At 46.9% G+C, this 20,458-nt stretch overlaps 1 protein-coding gene across 1 annotated transcript in view; it reads right to left on the bottom strand.

Moving 5' to 3' along the window:
- clcnk (chloride channel K) overlaps positions 1-20,458 on the bottom strand; it is a gene marked incomplete at both ends in the record, with an annotated part of 103,442 nt that overhangs the window by 11,269 nt on the left and 71,715 nt on the right. The window contains one exon of the mRNA XM_084333454.1: positions 17,922-18,055. Coding sequence (XP_084189580.1) covers positions 17,922-18,055 — 134 coding nt within the window. The remainder of the gene's footprint in view (positions 1-17,921; positions 18,056-20,458) is intronic.

Genomic DNA, 20,458 nt, shown 5'->3' with positions numbered 1-20,458 from the left:
ATGAATACTGGCAGAGCGTCTCGCTCCTGCCATTATGAGACAACCCCTATCTCCCAGCACCCACCGTGCCCATGACAAACAATTTGCACCCATGCACCCGACCAGGCCACGCCCCGGCGTCCTCCTATAAGACGCCGGACATGGTCACACTCCACCCTCCTCGGAAAAAAAGGTTTCCAAAATTTAAAACCCAACTAAGGGACCTCAGGGCGCTGAGAGCGAGACGCTCTGCCAGTATTCATATAACTAGGTTATAGGATAACCTTTCGTTATAGCATACTGGTCATCGCGTCTCGCTCCTGCCATTATGAGATATGGGGCAGAGCAGACGCGTGTACCCCCTGAGGGCCCGTAAGCCCCACTACCAGGGAGGAGGGGAGTCCCGTCCACCCGCCCGTCCTAACGAAGGGGGGGAGGCAGTCAACTCCACCAAAGTGCGAAAAAGAGGGAACCAGGGACCCCTAAAAACGCACAGTACAGGCGAGACCATGTGTGACACAGCACCCCGTGGCACACACCCCTGCTAGCCCAACGACTGGCGGGACGCAGGGGAGGTCCCAGACCTCAGAACCGCCTGGGAGACAGAACCCCCAGTCATGTCCATGAGGTAAAACTTAACGAAGGGACCCGGGGAGGACCAGGAGGCCGCAGCACAGATGTCCTCCACCGAGGCCCCCCCTAACAAGGCGGCAGAAGCCGTCACTCCACGAGTGGAGTGCGCCCTGACACCCCCAGGGGGGACCTGTCCAGCCAACGTGTAGCAAAGGGCAATGCCCTCGCACAACCAATGTGACCAGGGGTGCAGTCGTAATATCAGAACTGCCTGGATGCCACGTGCACGCACGCTCCCCCGCACGCGCATGCGCATACATGTTCCCTCGCCTGCGCACAGAACAGATGATTATTATGCATAAATAGTAGGAAACATGTTTGTATAGGAAATTACTAGTTTTAGTTTAGTTTTTGTAAATATTGCCTTGAAATAGAGAGGCTGAAAAAGGTAGCAGGATGTAGCCTTCAATATATAAAGAAATTATATTGTCAACAGATATGGTTGAAAAACAAACAATGTTTTAAATGTAATTGTAGATACAATATTGTAGTTACAATTTCTTTAATTGAATTAACTTAAACTAGAAAAGTAAATACAAACTAAATTAACAATGTAACTTACAGTTTATAGAAGGACAGTTTCCTTCTGAAGCACAACTTAATGCCTCATCCTTCCAGTCGGCACCATTTGTCACATAGTGCCACAGGGCTTGTATTTTGGTTTTGTACTTCTCGTTCTTTGTTATGTTATTGGTATCCTATTATTATGCAAAGTCTAGGTGATAGATAAGTGCTGTGTAGTGTAGTTGAAGACACCTGGGCCCCGTTCCCCGTACCTGGATAACTGAGTTAGCCGGATAACTTTCGGTTAAGTCTGACTTAAGCCGGACTTTCCGGTTCCCCGTACCTGGATTGTCCAAATCACCATGACAACAGATCCAAAAGTTTGAGCCTGGTCGAAAGCAGGGTTTAAGTTCAAGTTAGCCGGATGAAGCACAGCCACGCCCCCGCAAAGAAAGTGACAGCGCGTTTCCTGAAATTATTCCCACAGTCTAGGATCTGCTTTATACCATTCTGAATTACGTTTTTGTGCTCCATTCTTCCAGAGGGGGCTTTTGAAATGTAAAATAGACCCAAAATGCTGATACTAAATTCACTTTGTCCTAAATAATGCACGTTATATATACCGTGGCGCTCGCTCGGTGCGATGTACACATTATGTGGTTATTCTAACAACGCGCAGCATTGCAAATGTGAATCCCGCGGGGATATTTTTAATGATTGAAACCTATCGCTCGTTTGGCTCTGATTCCTTTCATATTCTCCGCTGTGGATGTTTAATGGAGCGCCTGGATTGTGTTTCATTCAAGCATAAAATTGAAGTGTCTATGCGTGGATTGTGGATCTTGTCTCGTTCATTAATGTATAAACAATGAATTTATCCCATCTGGCACAGTGGCGCAGCGGTAGTGCTCAATCCTGCCAACCCAGCGACTGGGGTTCGAAACCCTGTGTTTCCAATATAATTTTTTGGAATATAATATTAATGATTATACGCCAAAGTAGCCTAGTTTCAAGTTAAAATATTATAAATCTACATGCATTGAGGATGTCATTCTTTATATAGCTCTCAACGTGCACCAAATTGAATTATTCCTACATCGCAAAAAGAAGGGGAAGACTAGGTTTCGAACCCCGGTCGTCTGCGTGAAAGTCAAAAGAAGAACCCGTTACACCACAGTGGAGATAAGTAAAAGATCGACTATACATCAATCAATGGGAAGAGAGCCGTATCGTTATTTTGTATAACAGTTTAACTAATTATTTTCGCTAGCAAGATCTCATTTGATTATTCAATCCAGCAGGCAAGTTTAAAGAAATATAATCTGATTGATTGAGGTAATGAGGGACTTAAAATTAGCCTATAGATAACGCATTTAACTTGTCGGCGAGGCGATTGAGCCGTACTGCAATATGTTACTAAAGTTTTAAATCAATTAATCAATCAATGCCGCTAGAGAATCAGGATCTCTGCTCTCGACACTTGCTGCCTTCTCGGCTGAGGCGGGCACGCGCACTTATCCTGGGTCTCAAGTCTGGCTTGAGTTAACGAGACTGAATCCACCTTCGAGGAACAGGAAAATCCCGGCTTCAAACATCGGGTTAACTGAATCTGGATAATGACATCTTGATCGACTTAGTTGAACCAGGTACGGGGAACGGGGCCCTGACGACCTGCGCTATTGTTATGTAAGACAGTGGGTACTTAGCGCACAACGAATGAGTGGAGCGCATTTTTGTGTGCGCACGCGTGCATATCCGTGCGCGACTGTGCGTACTTCTGCTCAGAAAACTGCTAGGACGGCGTGGTACCGCGTGGGACCACCACTGCATCACTGAATGTGACAGGCGCTGCTTGGACAGTGCCTTACCTGCGCGAGGGCCACCGTAACAAACAGTTGATCGGCAGCCCTGAGATCCTGTGTCCGACTGAGGCAAAAACCCCAAGCACGGACAGGACACGACAGATGAAGGCTCGCCTCTAACCCACTAGCGTGAGGAGGCGGATGAAACGCCTGAATCACAATATCCCTGGAGCGAAAAGAGCTCCGGATATTCTTTGGCACGAAGACTGGATTAGGCCTCAGAGTCGCACCGCTATTGGCCCGAATAGACAGGCACTCAGGCCGCACCGAGAGAGCACACAGCTCACCCACGCGTTTAGCGGAAGTGATGGCCAAAAAGAATGTGGATCCAAAGGCGCCTGCTCAAGAGGCTCAAATGGGGCCCAGGACCAGTTGGAGGTCCCACTCGGAGACAGAGAACGTTCCACAGACTTGAGACGCAGAGCGCCAAGCAGGAATGTCCCACGAGAGGGTGGCTGAACAACGTTCCGCCCCCACACTCGACCATACGCCGACGGAGCATGCGCGTACCGGATAACGTTAACCACAGAATAGTCAAGACTCATCCCCACCAGATTCACACTGTCAGCAGCCAAGCCTAGAGGCTGCCCCAGAACAGGAAGGCAGAACAGAGTTCCGCGTGCCTGAGAGAGGGCCCGCGGTGACCACGGAACAGGCCACGACGGAGCCACCAAGAGCTGAATCAGGGCCGGGGACCACACAGCTGAGCCCCGGCCCGCGTGTAGCTTTATGCCAAGCAAGCAGTGCAAAAATTTACCGTAGTGGCATGCAGTAATGCGCCTTTCATTTTCCGCCGCCCAGCGCCCTGTCTATTGCCATTCTCTTTGACAAACTCTAACCTTAACCAGCTCCTTAACAACGCCTAAACTTAACCGTTCTAACCTTAACCAACTCCGAAACAATGCCTAACCTTAACCTTAACCTTAACCATGCCTAACCTTAACCATAGAAATTATATTGCCATTCTCTTTGACAAACTCTAACCTTAACCAGCTCCTTAACAGCGCCTAAACTTAACCGTTCTAACCTTAACCAACTCCGAAACAATGCCTAACCTTAACCTTAACCTTAACCATGCCTAACCTTAACCGGCGAAAGAATACACGTTAAAAAAAAATCACGTTAAAAAATATTTTCGATGGGATTCGAACTCGCCAGCAAACAAGCCATAGGATCCACAGCCATGTGTCCTTGCCAATTGAGCTATTGCTAGATACTGAATAAGGGGCGGTGACTTATATATATTGAGCTCCGCTCGTGTCGGATCTCATGCGCATGCGCGGGCACCTCGCGCGAGCACGCCGGCGCACGCACGCACCTGAGCGAGCACGCCGCCGCCGGTGCACGCACGGTAGCATTTGTCTGAAAAGAAGGGCGCTTTACCGCACTAGCGTGCGGTGACGAATGCGGAAGCATTTTTGCACTGCTTGCTTGGCATTAACGTACAGGCCCCCGGCCCGGCACGACCAGGACCAAGTCCCGCGCTCCCGACATACCCGCCCCAACAGCTGAGCTATCAGGTGTAAGGGGGGGAAAGCGTATAGAATCCCGGACGGCCACGGAATCGTTACTAGACCTGCCCGACTATGTCTGGACGTAGTCCCCACTTCTCAGGGTGGGGACCGCCCGCGACATCACACCTGCACCCACATTCACCCTGCCGGGGATGTGGAGAGCCCTCAGGCAGAGCAGATGGAGAACGCCCATAGCCAGAGCCCGACCACCGCCCAGGAAGTTCAGAGTATCGGGGAAGATACTCCAGTCCTTCTACTCAGGAGCTGTAGAGAGCATCCTGACCGGAAACATCACTGCCTGGTATGGAAACAGCACGGCACAGGACAAGAAGGCCCTACAGAAAGTGGTGCGCTCAGCCGAGCGTACCACGGGTATTGCACTACCCCCCCTGCAGGTTCTATACAACAAGAGGTGCAAATCCAGAGCCTGCAGGATAATGAAAGACCCTCACCACCCCAATAACAGCCTATTTCAGCTGCTGAGGTCAGGCAGACGCCTGCAAATCCCAGCTACTAGGACAGAGCGGCTTAGGCTCAGCTTCTTCCCCCAGGCCATCAGAGCCATGAACAATGTACATTGAGTGCTCAGAACATTGAACTGTCCACACACAAGCACACATGAACACACACACGACACGCACACTGTGCACGCTCACACACGAGCAGCCACTTAACACTTTAACATGAGCGGGCCGGGCACACACTCATGTCGCACACACGCACACTTATGGCCAAAGGAAAGGACACTTTAAATTAGAATAACAGGAACAGTGTATTGCACTACCAAAGCTAACTAGCATGTCACACATGCGCTGTAAATAACTATGTACAGATACCGAGATGTCACTCCATGTTACCTGCTACCTGTTACTGCACAATGTTGTTTCTTCTTTTGATTCTATTATATGTACCACTGTATTGCACATCGTTGCGGGCAAGACCACCCGCATTTCATTGTATACCTGTATGCCGTGACAATTAAAACTCTTGACTTGACTTGACTTGACAGTGCAGACGGGGGGAGCGCACTCCTCCCTGTCTGACAATATACGACGCTGACGTTGTGTTGTCCGTCCTGACCAAAACACGCTTGCCCACCACAAGGTGGTCGAGCCGTTTGAGGACCAGAAGGACTGCCTTCAATCCCAACACATTGAATGTAGCGCAGACCGGGCAGCATGGCAGCTGCCCCCTACTGCGTTGGTCCGACACGTCGACCCCCCATCCCATGAGGGAGGCGTCGGTGAAGACCGTGACGTGTGACAGCCTGCTGCCCAAGGGGACCCCGCAGGTGAGGGCACCAGACCCTCCCCAGAAGACTAGGTCCCACAGTACTTACATGGGAACCTTCAGCCGCTTCCATATGTCTCACAACGGGTCCATTTGCATACTGAAAAAAACCACCTCTGCATCCTACTCATGAAGAGGAGGCCAAGAGGGACCCCAGCAGCAGGCGCATCACGGACAGCGCCGTAACCGTACTAGGACAGAACCTCCCGATTTCTCGGGCACCAGATAAACGCATCGCATCCTCCTTTGGGACCACGACGATGGCTTGCTTCGCCCACAGAGATTGGATCTCGTCGGCCAGAGCTGTCAACTGCTGTTGACCCCGACAATAGGGTCTGTACCAAACCTGAAAACGGGTGGGGTTGTGTAAACACAAGTCCCCGCCTCAGCGTTCTCTCCATCCACCTCGACATATGGCACTGCTGTAGCCATATGTGATGATAATCCCAAGCGCTCCCGCCGCTATTTGGCGCTGGTCCGCCAGAAACCGTAGATAGGCGGCCCGGTCCCACCCGCTGTGCGTTGCCAACCCTGGACTCGCCAACCGCGCGAGCAGGGCGTCTCGTGGAGCTGGGATGCCGCACCCTGACACTACAAACGAGGCAATCGCACCCAAGGGGGGACCCCGACAGAAAGGGCCGGTTTGATACGGGGGAAGCTGACATCACACTGGGTGACAAAAGCTCCCCCACTGAACACCTCCCCGGCATGGATTGCTGAGGAACTGTTCTACAGCTGGACATGCAAGACGTGAGGTCCCCACACTGCCCGATAGGGTGGGTTCCTACACACCGTAGCCCTGCAGTGATATTACTACCACCCAAATCACGCGTGCCTGCCAGACCACCGCCTGGCGAGAGCGGGGTTGGGGGAACTCGCGCTGCGACCCCAAGGGCCTCGAGCTCCCCCGCTGACAACCTTTGTTGTTGACAGACACAACACCAGGCTCACCAAACATAGACGCAGAACGTGTGGAGTGGGAGCCGCTTGACAGCACAACATTCTCACGGACAGACCCAGGCCTAGCCAGCAACTGGGTGTCAGCCCCTGTCCCCATGAGAAGCGAAACGTGGGGCCGCTTGCGCTTCATTGAAGGCACGCGGCCCGCAGTCAAAGGAAACAAATCAGAGCCCTTATCCCGCTGGTGTTGGGGGGGGGAGTGACCGGAGAGCGAGCTAGACACAGCTAGACGGCGACGGTTTTTTAGGGCGTGCTCATCTAATGTAGCCGATCCCTCGGCCGCCAAGGCTGTCGGCCTTGCGATCACCTGTTTTCTTTGTGTACAGGGTACCTCAGGCGGGGGGAAACATGGCCGCTGGTTGAGCGCCTCGCCACAGCCGCTGGCGAGGCCGCGCCCTCACCTCTGGCTGCGCGGTGTGAGGCGGTGTGGGGCCTAGGTCAAATACCGCCTGCGCTCCTGCGGAAAGACCAAAGTCCCTCTGCGGAGAGGGGAGGAGGGAAACATAGGCTAGGTCAAAACTCCCAACATTAGACACCGATTGACCGTCAGCATGAATGGTTAAGAGGAGGGAAGACAGCGGCGGCTACGTGGTGCAGTGGCCAAGGCGCTCACCACGAATACTGGAGACGCTGGGTTTGTTCGAGCCCAGCGCTCCACATTGCTTTCAGTTTAGCTGGTCGTCCGTACTAATACACATTGGCAGTATTAGGGGGTGGGAAACTGATGGGTGGGGATCGGGCGTTGTGGACAGCGACTCCTACAGGTTGGTTGGTGCGCCTGCGCAGTAGAATCAGGAAGCGATGGGGGCGGCGCCCCTCCAAAGCGCAGACCCCTGACGGGAAGACCTTTTAGTAAAGACAGCCCTCGGCGGGGAACAAGAACGGAGACCCAGGATTGTAGCATTAGCATTAGCCGTGCGCACTAGGATAGCTGGGAAAACACCCAAAACAGAGTCATGACAACCATGCATGTTTTCCCAAATATCCTGCCCCTCGCGCCAATACACAACTCGGCTGTCTCACGGGACAACGAGCAGTATCACAAATGCTAGCATTAATGCCTGGCAGAGCTAGGGTTGCCACCTTTCACAAATAGAAATAAGGGACACCTTCCATCGAGCGTGCGCGAGAAAAAAATTTGGGCGAAAATGGGCGGATTTTGTAACTATTTTTTTTTAAACTTTATTTCGGTTTTAGGGTTAGGGTTAGGGTTATGTTATTTAATTATTTAGGGGAGCCAGCCCCCCAAACTCCTGAAATGCATAGACAACAAACAGTCAGCACTGTTGTAGTTGAGGTTGTGTTTAACCGTGTGGTATACCTGTGTCACCTCAGCTGCAGTAACCTAGAGGGGAGGAGTGGGATGATAACATTGAAATGAAATGAAATTGAACAGTATGACTTTTATATTGTTGTCTGAACACTATTTATTTATGTTTAAGTATTTATTTAAGTATTTTTGCATTTATGTATTTATGAATTCTATTATTTATGTATTTATTAACTGTTAATCCTTTATGAATAATTCCGTTTTCCAGATGAGCATAACAACATAAGAGTTTAAATGGGCACACTATTTAATTATATTGATTAATATAAATGCATGTTTATTTATTAGACTTTAAAAACTCAACATTAATGAACAATCAACCATAAGTAAACTGAAATAGCCTAGACTATGCCCACATCAGCAGCCAATATGTAGGCTCCTGGCTGCCAGGGCAGGTAAATAGAAATACTGACATCTAGTTAAAAACACAACCAGATAAATAAGATGTAATATCCCATACCGAATCAATCTCAGGAGATGTTTCAGTCATGAAGAACTGTGACACCTGTGCTTGGGTCCTTTGCATTCTTATATTTCGGGAATGTTGTTCTCCTGATGCATGTTGTCTGATGTCAGTCAGTCCACCATGCGCCACAGAAATCACACACCTACATACTTTGCAGTTTGCTTTATAAACATCTCCACTGACGCTATCAAGCCAGGGGTTTGCCAGTTCCCACTCACGTCTGTACTTCTGGAGGCATTTTGTCTTTTTAGGACGCGGTGGAGTAGTGTATGCTGTGGACATTTTCAAACAGCAACCATGACAGGCTGCGCACAGACGGAAGATTGGCACAACGGCACAGAACGTATTTTAGCAACGTGAAAGCGCAAATTCTCATTGGCCGTGAGCTGCTGAGCGCACGCCCATCATACCAGAGTTGCCAAGTCTGTTTATTTTCCGCAACATTTGGAAACAATTTAGCTTGTTTTTTGCTTGTTTTTGTAGGTCGGCTGGCTCATTTCTCTCACAATACTGGCAACCTTAAAATATGGGACAAGGTGCGTCCCGTATCAGTTCAATACGGAACGCGTGTTTTAGTTTCCAATTACGGGACGAATCCGTATTTTACGGGACGGGTGGCAACCCTAGGCAGCGCAGGCCCTACCTGTGCGCGACCTAGCCCGACAGCTAGCCGCCGTGCGACGTCCCTCGATCCGCTGTCACGAGACGAGGAAACCCCAGGACAGGCCCAATGCGCTGTTAGGATGTGCCGAGAAGATTCCAGGGGCTGGTGAATCTCCGGCGAAAACCCAACCTTGTGTAATTTCTCTCAGCATTTCATAACAACTAGTTCATAGAGTGCACTGCAGTGTCCATGTTGGAAACAAAAAAAGAGGAAAGTGGAGTGTGACCATGTCCGGCGTCTTATAGGAGGACGCTGGGGCGTGGCCTGGTCGGGTGCATGGGTGCAAATTGTTTGTTCATCAGCAGTGGGGCACGGTGGGTGCTGGGAGATAGGGGTTGTCTCATAATGGCAGGAGCGAGACACGATGACCAGTATGCTATATAACATAGCAACGCTAATGTATCCCTATTGGCTATTTGGTGATTTGGAGGAGGGAGAGAGGGAAAGGGCTCAGCCTCTCGCTCACCTAGTAGGGAGGTGATTTGGAGGAGAGGGAGAGAAAGGGCTAAGCGGCCTCTCACTCACCTAAGGGCACCTGTGGGAATGCTTTGCATCTATGACACTGTGTCCTTGTTATTGGAAAAAGTTGAATTATCTCACCCCACTGGCAGACTGTTGTGTGGGGATGGCTGGTTTAAGCAGACACATCTGGCCTGGGTCAAGCTAATTAGACCTGGAAGCAGGGGTGGCTGTGCACACAGGTATGCACACAGGTAAAAATCTACCATTCCCACACAAACACACACACACACACACACACACACATAGGATAGGGCCTCTGTCATGACAGCTATTTCCATCTGCTCTGGTACCACCTTGCCAACCCTCTTCAATAAAGTGGAGTGGACTGTTGCACCATCTACTCTGTGTGTGTGCTGGAGGGCCCCTTTGAAAGCCACTTCTATTTGCCATACAGACAATAGTTCTTGTTTTAAAGGAACACAACATATTGGGAAATTCACTTATTTGCAATCTCCCCCAAAGTTAGACAAGAAGATAGATAGCAATTCCAGTACAGAGAGAGATTCAGTTGCACACTAGCCTAGTTAAATCACAGTATTGGATCCTTTTCAGGTGGCAGAATGGATACGACCATGGTATTTAACCTCTTGAGCCCTAGACCTATTTTCAGAAAATCCGCCTAAAAATACATACCTAAGTAAATGGAAGATTGCTCCACTTCTACAAGGTCCATTTGCATGTTCTTGGTATCTAGGGACATCTATGGATCTCAGGTAATGTATTCGGGGATGTAACGGTACGTGTATTCGTCCCGCAAATTTACGGTACGGCCGTCACGGTGCGGTACATCCAGCCATACGGTGAATACGTCTCAGATGACAAGCGGACAGAATAACAACAGCGCGCACTGACATCTGCACTCGGCTCTCCCCTCCTCCTCTCCTGTTTACTACAGCCTATTTGTCCCTAACCTAAAACAAAACCATGATGAATTAATTAAATGTTTAACACAGCAGGGCCATTACAATTTTGCAGTTTTCTTTCGTTTTCTTGTTCGCCCAATAATGTTAACCAAAAGACACACGCGCGCGTGAACACACACGTCAACCTTTTCCGGCGGACCGCGGAAAAAATAAAAGCACAACATACCACCAGATCATCTGAGCTCCTCTCCAGTTGCTGCTATTAAATCCAAAATATTGATAATCCTCTGCCATTGTTGTGTAACATGTCATCTGTTCTCTAGTCTTCTTCAGTCTCGGCTTCACGTGAAGTTAAATTAAGTTGTTGTTAAAGGTGCAGTAGGGAATTAATTTACTCGTGGATGCCTGAACACAGAATTACACCAGTATCACTGACTACTACGGCAAGCCTATAGAATATTATTATATTTAATAATAATTATTATTATTATAAATATATAATAATAATTGTAAATATTTTTTTCCTGTTGTACCGAAATCGTACCGAACCGTGACCTCAATACCGTGGCTTCTGTGTACCATTACACCCCTAATTCCCAGTGTCAGAAATATTGTGTCTGTTACTAGGCTTGAGTAAATTGTAATGAACCATGAACCATCATCTTTGACGGTGAATAACACCATGCTAAAATTGACCAGACATGAAAAATTGCCACTGAGCTCATTCAGCACCTTCTTGAGATCACGTGCACAAACAAATCTAAGCAAATGAATAAAGGGAAGATGATTAACATACGTGGTGACATGGTGCTGGTGAGGGGAGGGTTCACGATTCGAGGCTGTCGAAAGGCAGGTGCTGAGAGTGAAGGGCCTGCTAGTACCTAGTGAGAGAAAATGGTGGTTTTTCAATGTATGTGATGTATAGATTGGGGAGAGATGACAGCTAAAATGGTAGATCGAAATGTGCATGGAAGCAGGAGACGGTGATATTGACGGTGGTGGAACCAGTGGTTTCACAGGCACAGGCCGCATCAGTGAGGGTTTTGTTATGCATTCCTTGGAAGAACATCTGAGATAAGACGGAGTGTCTCCCAGAGAGGGAGAGCGGTTCACAGTGAATGAAAGTTTATTAGTGTTAAAGGTTATGCAGTTGTCATGACAACACATCGCATGACAACCAGAAGGCGGGGCCGTCGTTGCGACGACGAACATCTATGAGTCGAACGGTGTTTCCGGGTGGAAGCCAGACCAGAATCTGACCAAGAGCGAGTAGGACTGAGATCACACAGAGGAGAGACTCTTCCTCCTCCACCACGGAGGGGGGGGGAAGGGAGAATGCCACATCATCATTACAGTAGCTTCGGCTAACACGAGGAGGGTTCGGCTAACGAACAGGCCTGAACACTATTGGACTGAACAGCAAAAGGACGATAATCTGAACACACCGAAAGATCATTAGAATAGACTCTTCAAGGACAATAACATCTGTTAACATCTGAGCTGAGGTTTCTGTTTAGAGAAATAAAACCATGCTTTTCCTTGTAAGGTATTTCACGTTGTCGAAGTGTCGAATTCTTACGGAGGTGGGGAAGTATTATGGTTTACGGATTGCACTAACGGGGGGGAGATAAGGATCTTATCTACCAGTATCGGAGACGTCAGGACCATTAAAAGTACACAACGCAGAGGAATTGGATGGAGAGCCAAACAGACGAAGACGTGATACTGGCCAGTTTGATCAGAATCTTACAGTTGGTGCCGTGACCCGGATTTGCAAGAGATTAAAACAACGGGAACAGTTGGTTGTTGATGACAGCCAGAAAGCAAGAGATAAGAACAACGGATAAAGACTTTTTTCAATAATGGGGCGACAGTGGACAACAGTCATCAATGTGTGGGAGAATCATGATCGAAGCAAGGCCGGTCAGCCCTGGGAGAGAGCGGCGAGTCGAGCGGTCAGGAGGCGAACCAGCGCTGTAGGGGAAACAGCGCTCCGATCAAAAATGTGAGTTCACTGTGCACACGGTTGTTTTGATTTTATAGCCAAATAAAAACGAACAGATAGTGAATCCGTAAACGTAAACATTTCTAGTTTGACACAGAGAGAGAATGCCAGCTGTAATAATATGAGCAGAGAGCCATGGTGAAAATCGAGGGTGTTATCTACAGAGAATGAAAAGCAAATGAGGCAGGCTGCACAGTTTTGGTTTAAGGAGGGTAAATGCGAGATGAGGAAAGGGGGGGGCGCTTGAATCAGATCGAAAAATTGTTATGGCGGGACTGTTTTCATAACAGAAGGAAAGTCGAAAGGAGATTGTACCAGTGTGTATTATGTCCGATCAGGCAAGAGTATTAGTCTGAGAAAGCGTCCCCTGATAATGGATAGGAAAGAGAGGAAAAACAGCGGTGTTTTCAGGCCTTGGAAGGAAGGGCAGCGGCCGTTTGTTGAGAGAGTAGCCATTTGCACCGAGTCAAAATGGCCGCAGAGCCACGAGGGGTTTAGAATCAGGAAATGACACGTCAACTAAACCACCATAGAGGAGGAGTAGGTCGCCACCTAGTGGTGGAGGGGGGGGTAGTGCTGGGGAGTTTTCATTACCCATAGGGGAATATTTAGCACAGAGAGTGGATTATTATTATAATAATAATATTAGATATAGAGTTTAAGCATACAATGGATTAAATAAGAATTGCACAGACAGAGGAGGTGCAGTTATTTGAATGGGTTAATTATGGAATAAAGTTTGAATTCCAGTGGGGCCTTCTCACACCTAATAAATAGGCAGAGTCTTGAGGGGACACGTCACCAGAAAGAACTGGCGCGCGCTGGGGGTCACCCGTGGGACAAACGTAGAGCGCCGAGTGGGTATCGTTTAGCTGCTGGTGTCACGCCGGAAGACAACAAAACAGGGAACAGCCCTGTAGGATTAGATATGGGTGTTGAGAAGGTGGGGGACTAATAGAGAACAAATAGCGCCATGGGCTGTAGGACACTCACACCGTCCAACAGTCTGAAAGGGCGTGGCCATGGCAGGGGCTTGCAGAGGGAAAAAATATATAGAGAACGAGCTGCAGGCCCAAAGCCACGGTAGACTAATAGAAAACACAGGGTCGAGTGTACAGAAAGACTGCCGGTGTTGTGTTTCTGCTTTCAAGGGGGGAATGACACCGACAGCGATGGAGATGGCCAGGAGACAGACTGGAGGAGGAGGAAGCCGCAGGGGCCAGGCACCGCAGCCTGGTACACAGATGATCCACGACGAGAGGGAGGAGACGGCGGCGGTGGAGATGAGCCTCAACCAAGATGACCGACGGGGCGGAGACGGCCGACGAGGCGGAGTCCAGCGGTCGCAGGCGGTGTTGCCCAGGGGAGAACGAGGCGGACATCGGAGGGGCCTTCCCGGCGGAGACGTTGTAGAGAGCGTTTTGAAACAACAGAGCACGGGCGGTGAATCATGAACAAACAGGGACTTCCTTTCAGAGTCAATCAGGAGATCGAGAGACGAGACAACAGCGAGAAGTCCTGTGTTCATTGATTAGGAGTATGAGATATAAATGGAGGATTCATATATAAGATATATGTATAGAAGGATATATATATATATAGAAGGTAGATAAGAGGGAGAACAGTAGAACAACAGGATATAATTATTGGGAGCAGACAGGGGGGGCTCCAATGGTTATGAGTCGTTGGATGTTGTTGGTTTTGGTGGTCGGTTTCGGTTCCCTTTGTGCACGAAGGGGGGCGCAAACAGACATCAGGCAGCAGGATCACTGGGTTGACCGTGGGCCGTCTTCGTTTCTTGTGCACGAGAGACGAGGTTGGTTTGCTTCAACCACAGGCTATTTTTGGCATAATTAATAAAAAAACCAAATAATGATTTATGATTCTGAAGGGGTGATAAGAATCAAGGGGGGATTGAGAGAAAATGGTGGTTTTTCAATGTATGTGATGTATAGATTGGGGAGAGATGACAGCTAAAATGGTAGATCGAAATGTGCATGGAAGCAGGAGACGGTGATATTGACGGTGGTGGAACCAGTGGTTTCACAGGCACAGGCCGCATCAGTGAGGGTTTTGTTATGCATTCCTTGGAAGAACATCTGAGATAAGACGGAGTGTCTCCCAGAGAGGGAGAGCGGTTCACAGTGAATGAAAGTTTATTAGTGTTAAAGGTTATGCAGTTGTCATGACAACACATCGCATGACAACCAGAAGGCGGGGCCGTCGTTGCGACGACGAACATCTATGAGTCGAACAGTGTTTCCGGGTGGAAGCCAGACCAGAATCTGACCAAGAGCGAGTAGGACTGAGATCACACAGAGGAGAGACTCTTCCTCCTCCACCACGGAGGGGGGGGGAAGGGAGAATGCCACATCATCATTACAGTAGCTTCGGCTAACACGAGGAGGGTTCGGCTAACGAACAGGCCTGAACACTATTGGACTGAACAGCAAAAGGACGATAATCTGAACACACCGAAAGATCATTAGAATAGACTCTTCAAGGACAATAACATCTGTTAACATCTGAGCTGAGGTTTCTGTTTAGAGAAATAAAACCATGCTTTTCCTTGTAAGGTATTTCACGTTGTCGAAGTGTCGAATTCTTACGGAGGTGGGGAAGTATTATGGTTTACGGATTGCACTAACGGGGGGGAGATAAGGATCTTATCTACCAGTATCGGAGACGTCAGGACCATTAAAAGTACACAACGCAGAGGAATTGGATGGAGAGCCAAACAGACGAAGACGTGATACTGGCCAGTTTGATCAGAATCTTACACTAGTGACCACCATTACATGAAGTACTGGAAGCAGGGGGAAACTGTTAGCCTTGCTCCATTAAATGTGAAGAAATACACCTTCCAACAACTCAAACTGCACAGAGATGAAATTGCTATCTATCTTCTTGTCTGACTCTGGGGAAGATGGCACCACAGCACCAGTGTATTTTCCTTTTCTTTCCATTTTCTCTCTCACCTCCCTCCTAGGAAAAAGGTACATTGATTGATTGATTGATTGATTGATTGATTGATTGATTGATTGATTGATTGATTGATTGATTGATTGATTGAAAACTTTATTAACAGATTGCAGAATGGGTACAATACAGACCAGAGAAAGACTTTCGTTTTGTTTACATCAAGGCCCCCCATTTTCAATTCATCATGACATTTATGACATACACGACATACAGATATACAGTACTGTTTCATCCATTTCCATACATAATGTACGTTATGTTATAGCCATATAGCCAAGTAATATTATTTATATATTGTATGTATCAAACATTTTACATGTACATATTACAAATAAGTATATTATATTACATATTCAATATTAAAATGTTAACTGTTTCCGTTTTCAGAAAACGTAAATTCCCCTGCTGGGGATCGAACCCAAGTTTCAAGTGTCTAAAGTGGGTAAAGTGGGTGCTACAGTGTGTTGTTTATTTAAAGTGAGTGTGTGCGTGTGGATGTGTGTGTTGTGGGTGTATTTGATTTCTGTTATTGTTCTTTGTTCATTGAGCATCCTGATGGCCTGGGGATAGAAGCTCCTTCTGAGTCTCTCTGTGCTTGCCATGAGACTCCGGTATCGCTTGCCTGACTGCAGCAGTTCAAAGAGGCAGTTGTTTGGGTGGCTGGGGTCTTTGATTATTCTCTTAGCCTTACCCATACATCGCTTGTTGTAAATGTCTTGGAGAGTGGGAAGCCCCCCTCCAATTGTGCATTCGGCTGAACGGGCCACTCTCTGTAGTTTGCTACGGTCTTGTGCAGTGCTATTCCCAAACCAGGAGGTGATATTGCCAGTCAGGATGCTCTCTATTGTGCATGAGTAGAAGTTCTTGAGGATCTTCTTACTCACTTTGAACTTCCTTAGGCGCCTAAGGAAGTAGAGGCGTTGTCGTGCCTTCTTGATAACACTGTCAATGTGTGTGGTCCATGTCAAGTCCTCGGATATGTGGACTCCGAGGTACTTAAAACTGTTCACTCTCTCAACTGGTGCTCCGTCAATGCTGAGGGGGCTGTAGTCCCTGACCCCCGACCTCCTAAAGTCCACAACCATCTCCTTTGTTTTGCTGACGTTCAGGGACCCTAACCTGTCCTTAACCCTAACTTTACGTCTTAACCATAACCGTTAAGCTCTCCCGAAGGCTAACCGGTCATGTCCGCTTACATTCATTGTGCTAAGCTAGGCTAACATAGCTTTCTACTGAACAAACAGAGAGGAAACTGGTATCTATCTTATTGTCTCTCTCTGGAGAAGACGATAAGCTAATTTCCCAAAATGTTGGCGTGTTCTTTTAACTCTAACTACAATCATAGTTGGTGAGAGCACAGCCTGTGACTGTTGTTGGTTCAACTCATGGTTGCAGAGTTTGTCTTTTGCCGATGCAATACGTAAATATATTATTTATGGCTATACCATAACGTACATTATATACCTTTTATTACCATTATTAGTATTTTATTTACGTTTTCTGATGAGACCCTGTTGCAATGAAGCAAGGCCCTACCACCCTGCCTGGTCAGTGATAAGAGAAAGACTCGTGTTTGCCTCTTGAATGTGGACACATATACCGAAATCAATATTCACCAGTGTAGTCATATCAGAAATGACTTTGGATAGGGTGGGTATTTGGAAGGTCACAAGTTCGATCCGTGCAACAGCTGATGTATTCTGTATCCTTGAGCAAGGCACTGAACTTCTACCTACTTCAGGGGTGCTGCAAAATGTCTGACCCTGGGCGCCCCAGTGGCGAACCACATAACGTGCTGAGTCGCGGCACGGCCAACACAGCGTTATTTGTCGAATGTCTTTCCCCCACTCTGTCTCCCGTTTCACCTCTCTCTCTCTCTCTACTGGACTGCCCAGTAGAATAAAGCGATAAACGCTAAAAAAGAAAATCTTAAAAAAAAAAAAAAAAATGTCTGACCCTGCTGTGCTCTGAGCCCTCTGGTGACATGCCTGCATGTATGTGTGTTTCAGAGGAATAGACCCAGAAATACATTCCTCATCATGCAGTGTGTTATAATTGTATTTGATGATTTTTTTATAGTGTTTGCAAACAATGATGACGTTTTGGCTCTGAAAGTCTCCAGGGACAGTCTGGATGAAACAACGCAATGAATGAAACATGTTTTTTTCCCATGGAAAGATAGTGGGGTGTAATAATAGTCTCACCACGTATGTAAGATACTAATTTGATTCTAAGGCTCACTGCAGCAGAGCATGAGCACCATGGAGACAACAGTCATTTACATTTCGCATTTTGGATGCGGATGCCGCTTTGCCTACAAGATGACATTGATGGAAGAAATACTCACCAAGTGAGTCCACCACAGGGATTTCTGGCTCGGTGCTGGTGTTCAGAACCTGCAGAATCTCTATTGGCCCAGCAGCTTTCTCAAGCACCGCCCCTTTAGGACCGAGAACCTGTCCTAATTGCACAGAGGAAAGCCTACAGAGAAGGGCATCACAAACAGATGTGACATGTTTTTTTTTAATCTTTTCCCCCCTCCTTTTTCCTCCGATTTTCTCCCATCCCAATGTTAGTCGTTATGCCAATTCCCAATCCCCTTCCTGGTCGCTGCGCACTTACCCCCCACAGTCGGTCTGGGAGAGTGGAGGCTATCACGTGCTTCCTCCGACACACGTCTAGCCAATCAACCGCTTCTTTTCACCTGGCAGCACGGACTCTCACTGAGAGCGTGTAACGTGTGGAAGGATCACACTACCGCCCTTAGATCCTATCCGCGCTTAGCAGGCGCCCCGACCGAACTGTAGGAGTCGCTGTTTACAACGACCCGGACCCACCCCGCCAGCTTCTCCCACCCTCTAATACTGCCAATTGTATTAGTGTGAACGGCCAGCCAAGCTGGTGACAACCCCGGAGCTGTGAGCTGGATTCGAACAGGCGAATCCAGCGTCTCGGGGGTTGGTGACGAACGCAATCTCCGCTACGCCACCTGACCGCCCTAGATGTGTGACATGTTAAAGAATTGTGTATTCCCTGGTAGCACCAGCTGATAAGTCCGTGTCAAGATACTGCATTTAGAATGGTTTAGTAGGAAATTATTTCTCCAACATCATTCAAATGCCAGGATATGCTACTGTTTTCCTGGTTTGATAGAGTAGATATTCAAAAGAATAAAAATACAAATTAAAACAACTGTAACTAAAACTGGCTAGAAATGACCAAATGAAACCCACTCACAGTAGACTGTGAGTCTGATTGGCAGTCAGTGTGACCAGGTTACGATATGTTTTGGAGCTAAATCAATATTATTTGAATGTGGAATGTTGGAAATCATGTCATGTAAATAATTTTCACATACTGCACGATACAGCAAGGTTAGTCGAGACGGTATGTAGTAAACACTCTAGTAGATGTTGTATGCACTAAACACTTTAGTAGAGGCGGCATGTACTCAACACTTTAGTAGAGACGGTATGTACTAAACACTTTAGTAGAGATGGTATGTACTAAACACTTTAGTAGAGATGGTATGTACTAAACACTTTAATAGAGACAGTATGTACTAAACACTTTAGTAGAGATGGTATGTACTCAACACTTTAGTAGAGACGGTATGTACTAAACACTTTAGTAGAGATGGTATGTACTAAACACTTTAGTAGAGATGGTATGTACTAAACACTTTAGTAGAGATGGTATGTACTAAACACTTTAATAGAGACGGTATGTACTAAACACTTTAGTAGAGATGGTATGTACTAAACACTTTAGTAGAGACGGTATGTACTAAACACTTTAGTGGAGATGGTATGTACTCAACACTTTAGTAGAGACGGTATGTACTAAACACTTTAGTAGAGATGGTATGTACTAAACACTTTAGTAGAGATGGTATGTACTAAACACTTTAGTAGAGATGGTATGTACTAAACACTTTAGTAGAGATGGTATGTACTCAACACTTTAGTAGAGATGGTATGTACTAAACACTTTAGTAGAGATGGTATGTACTAAACACTTTAGTAGAGATGGTATGTACTAAACACTTTAGTAGAGACGGTATGTACTCAACACTTTAGTAGAGATGGTATGTATTAAACACTTTAGTAGAGATGGTATGTACTCAACACTTTAGTAGAGATGGTATGTACTCAACACTTTAGTAGAGATGGTATGTACTAAACACTTTAATAGAGACGGTATGTACTAAACACTTTAGTAGAGATGGTATGTACTCAACACTTTAGTAGAGATGGTATGTACTCAACACTTTAGTAGAGATGGTATGTACTCAACACTTTAGTAGAGATGGTATGTACTAAACACTTTAGTAGAGATGGTATGTACTAAACACTTTAGTAGAGATGGTATGTACTAAACACTTTAGTAGAGACGGTATGTACTCAACACTTTAGTAGAGATGGTATGTATTAAACACTTTAGTAGAGATGGTATGTACTAAACACTTTAGTAGAGAAGGTATGTACTAAACACTTTAGTAGAGATGGTATGTACTAAACACTTTAGTAGAGATGGTATGTACTCAACACTTTAGTAGAGATGGTATGTACTAAACACTTTAGTAGAGATGGTATGTACTAAACACTTTAGTAGAGACGGTATGTACTAAACACGTTAGTAGAGACGGTATGTACTCAACACTTTAGTAGAGACGGTATGTACTCAACACTTTAGTAGAGATGGTATGTACTAAACAGTTTAGTAGAGACGGTATGTACTAAACAATTTAGTAGAGATGGTATGTACTCAACACTTTAGTAGAGATGGTATGTACTAAACACTTTAGTAGAGATGGTATGTACTAAACACTTTAGTAGAGATGGTATGTACTAAACACTTTAGTAGAGATGGTATGTACTAAAC

Source organism: Notolepis coatsorum (assembly GCF_963971535.1).
Source record: "Notolepis coatsorum genome assembly, chromosome: 17".
In the NCBI taxonomy this organism is placed as follows: domain Eukaryota; kingdom Metazoa; phylum Chordata; class Actinopteri; order Aulopiformes; family Paralepididae; genus Notolepis; species Notolepis coatsorum.
This window is presented reverse-complemented; position numbering and strand designations above follow the sequence as displayed.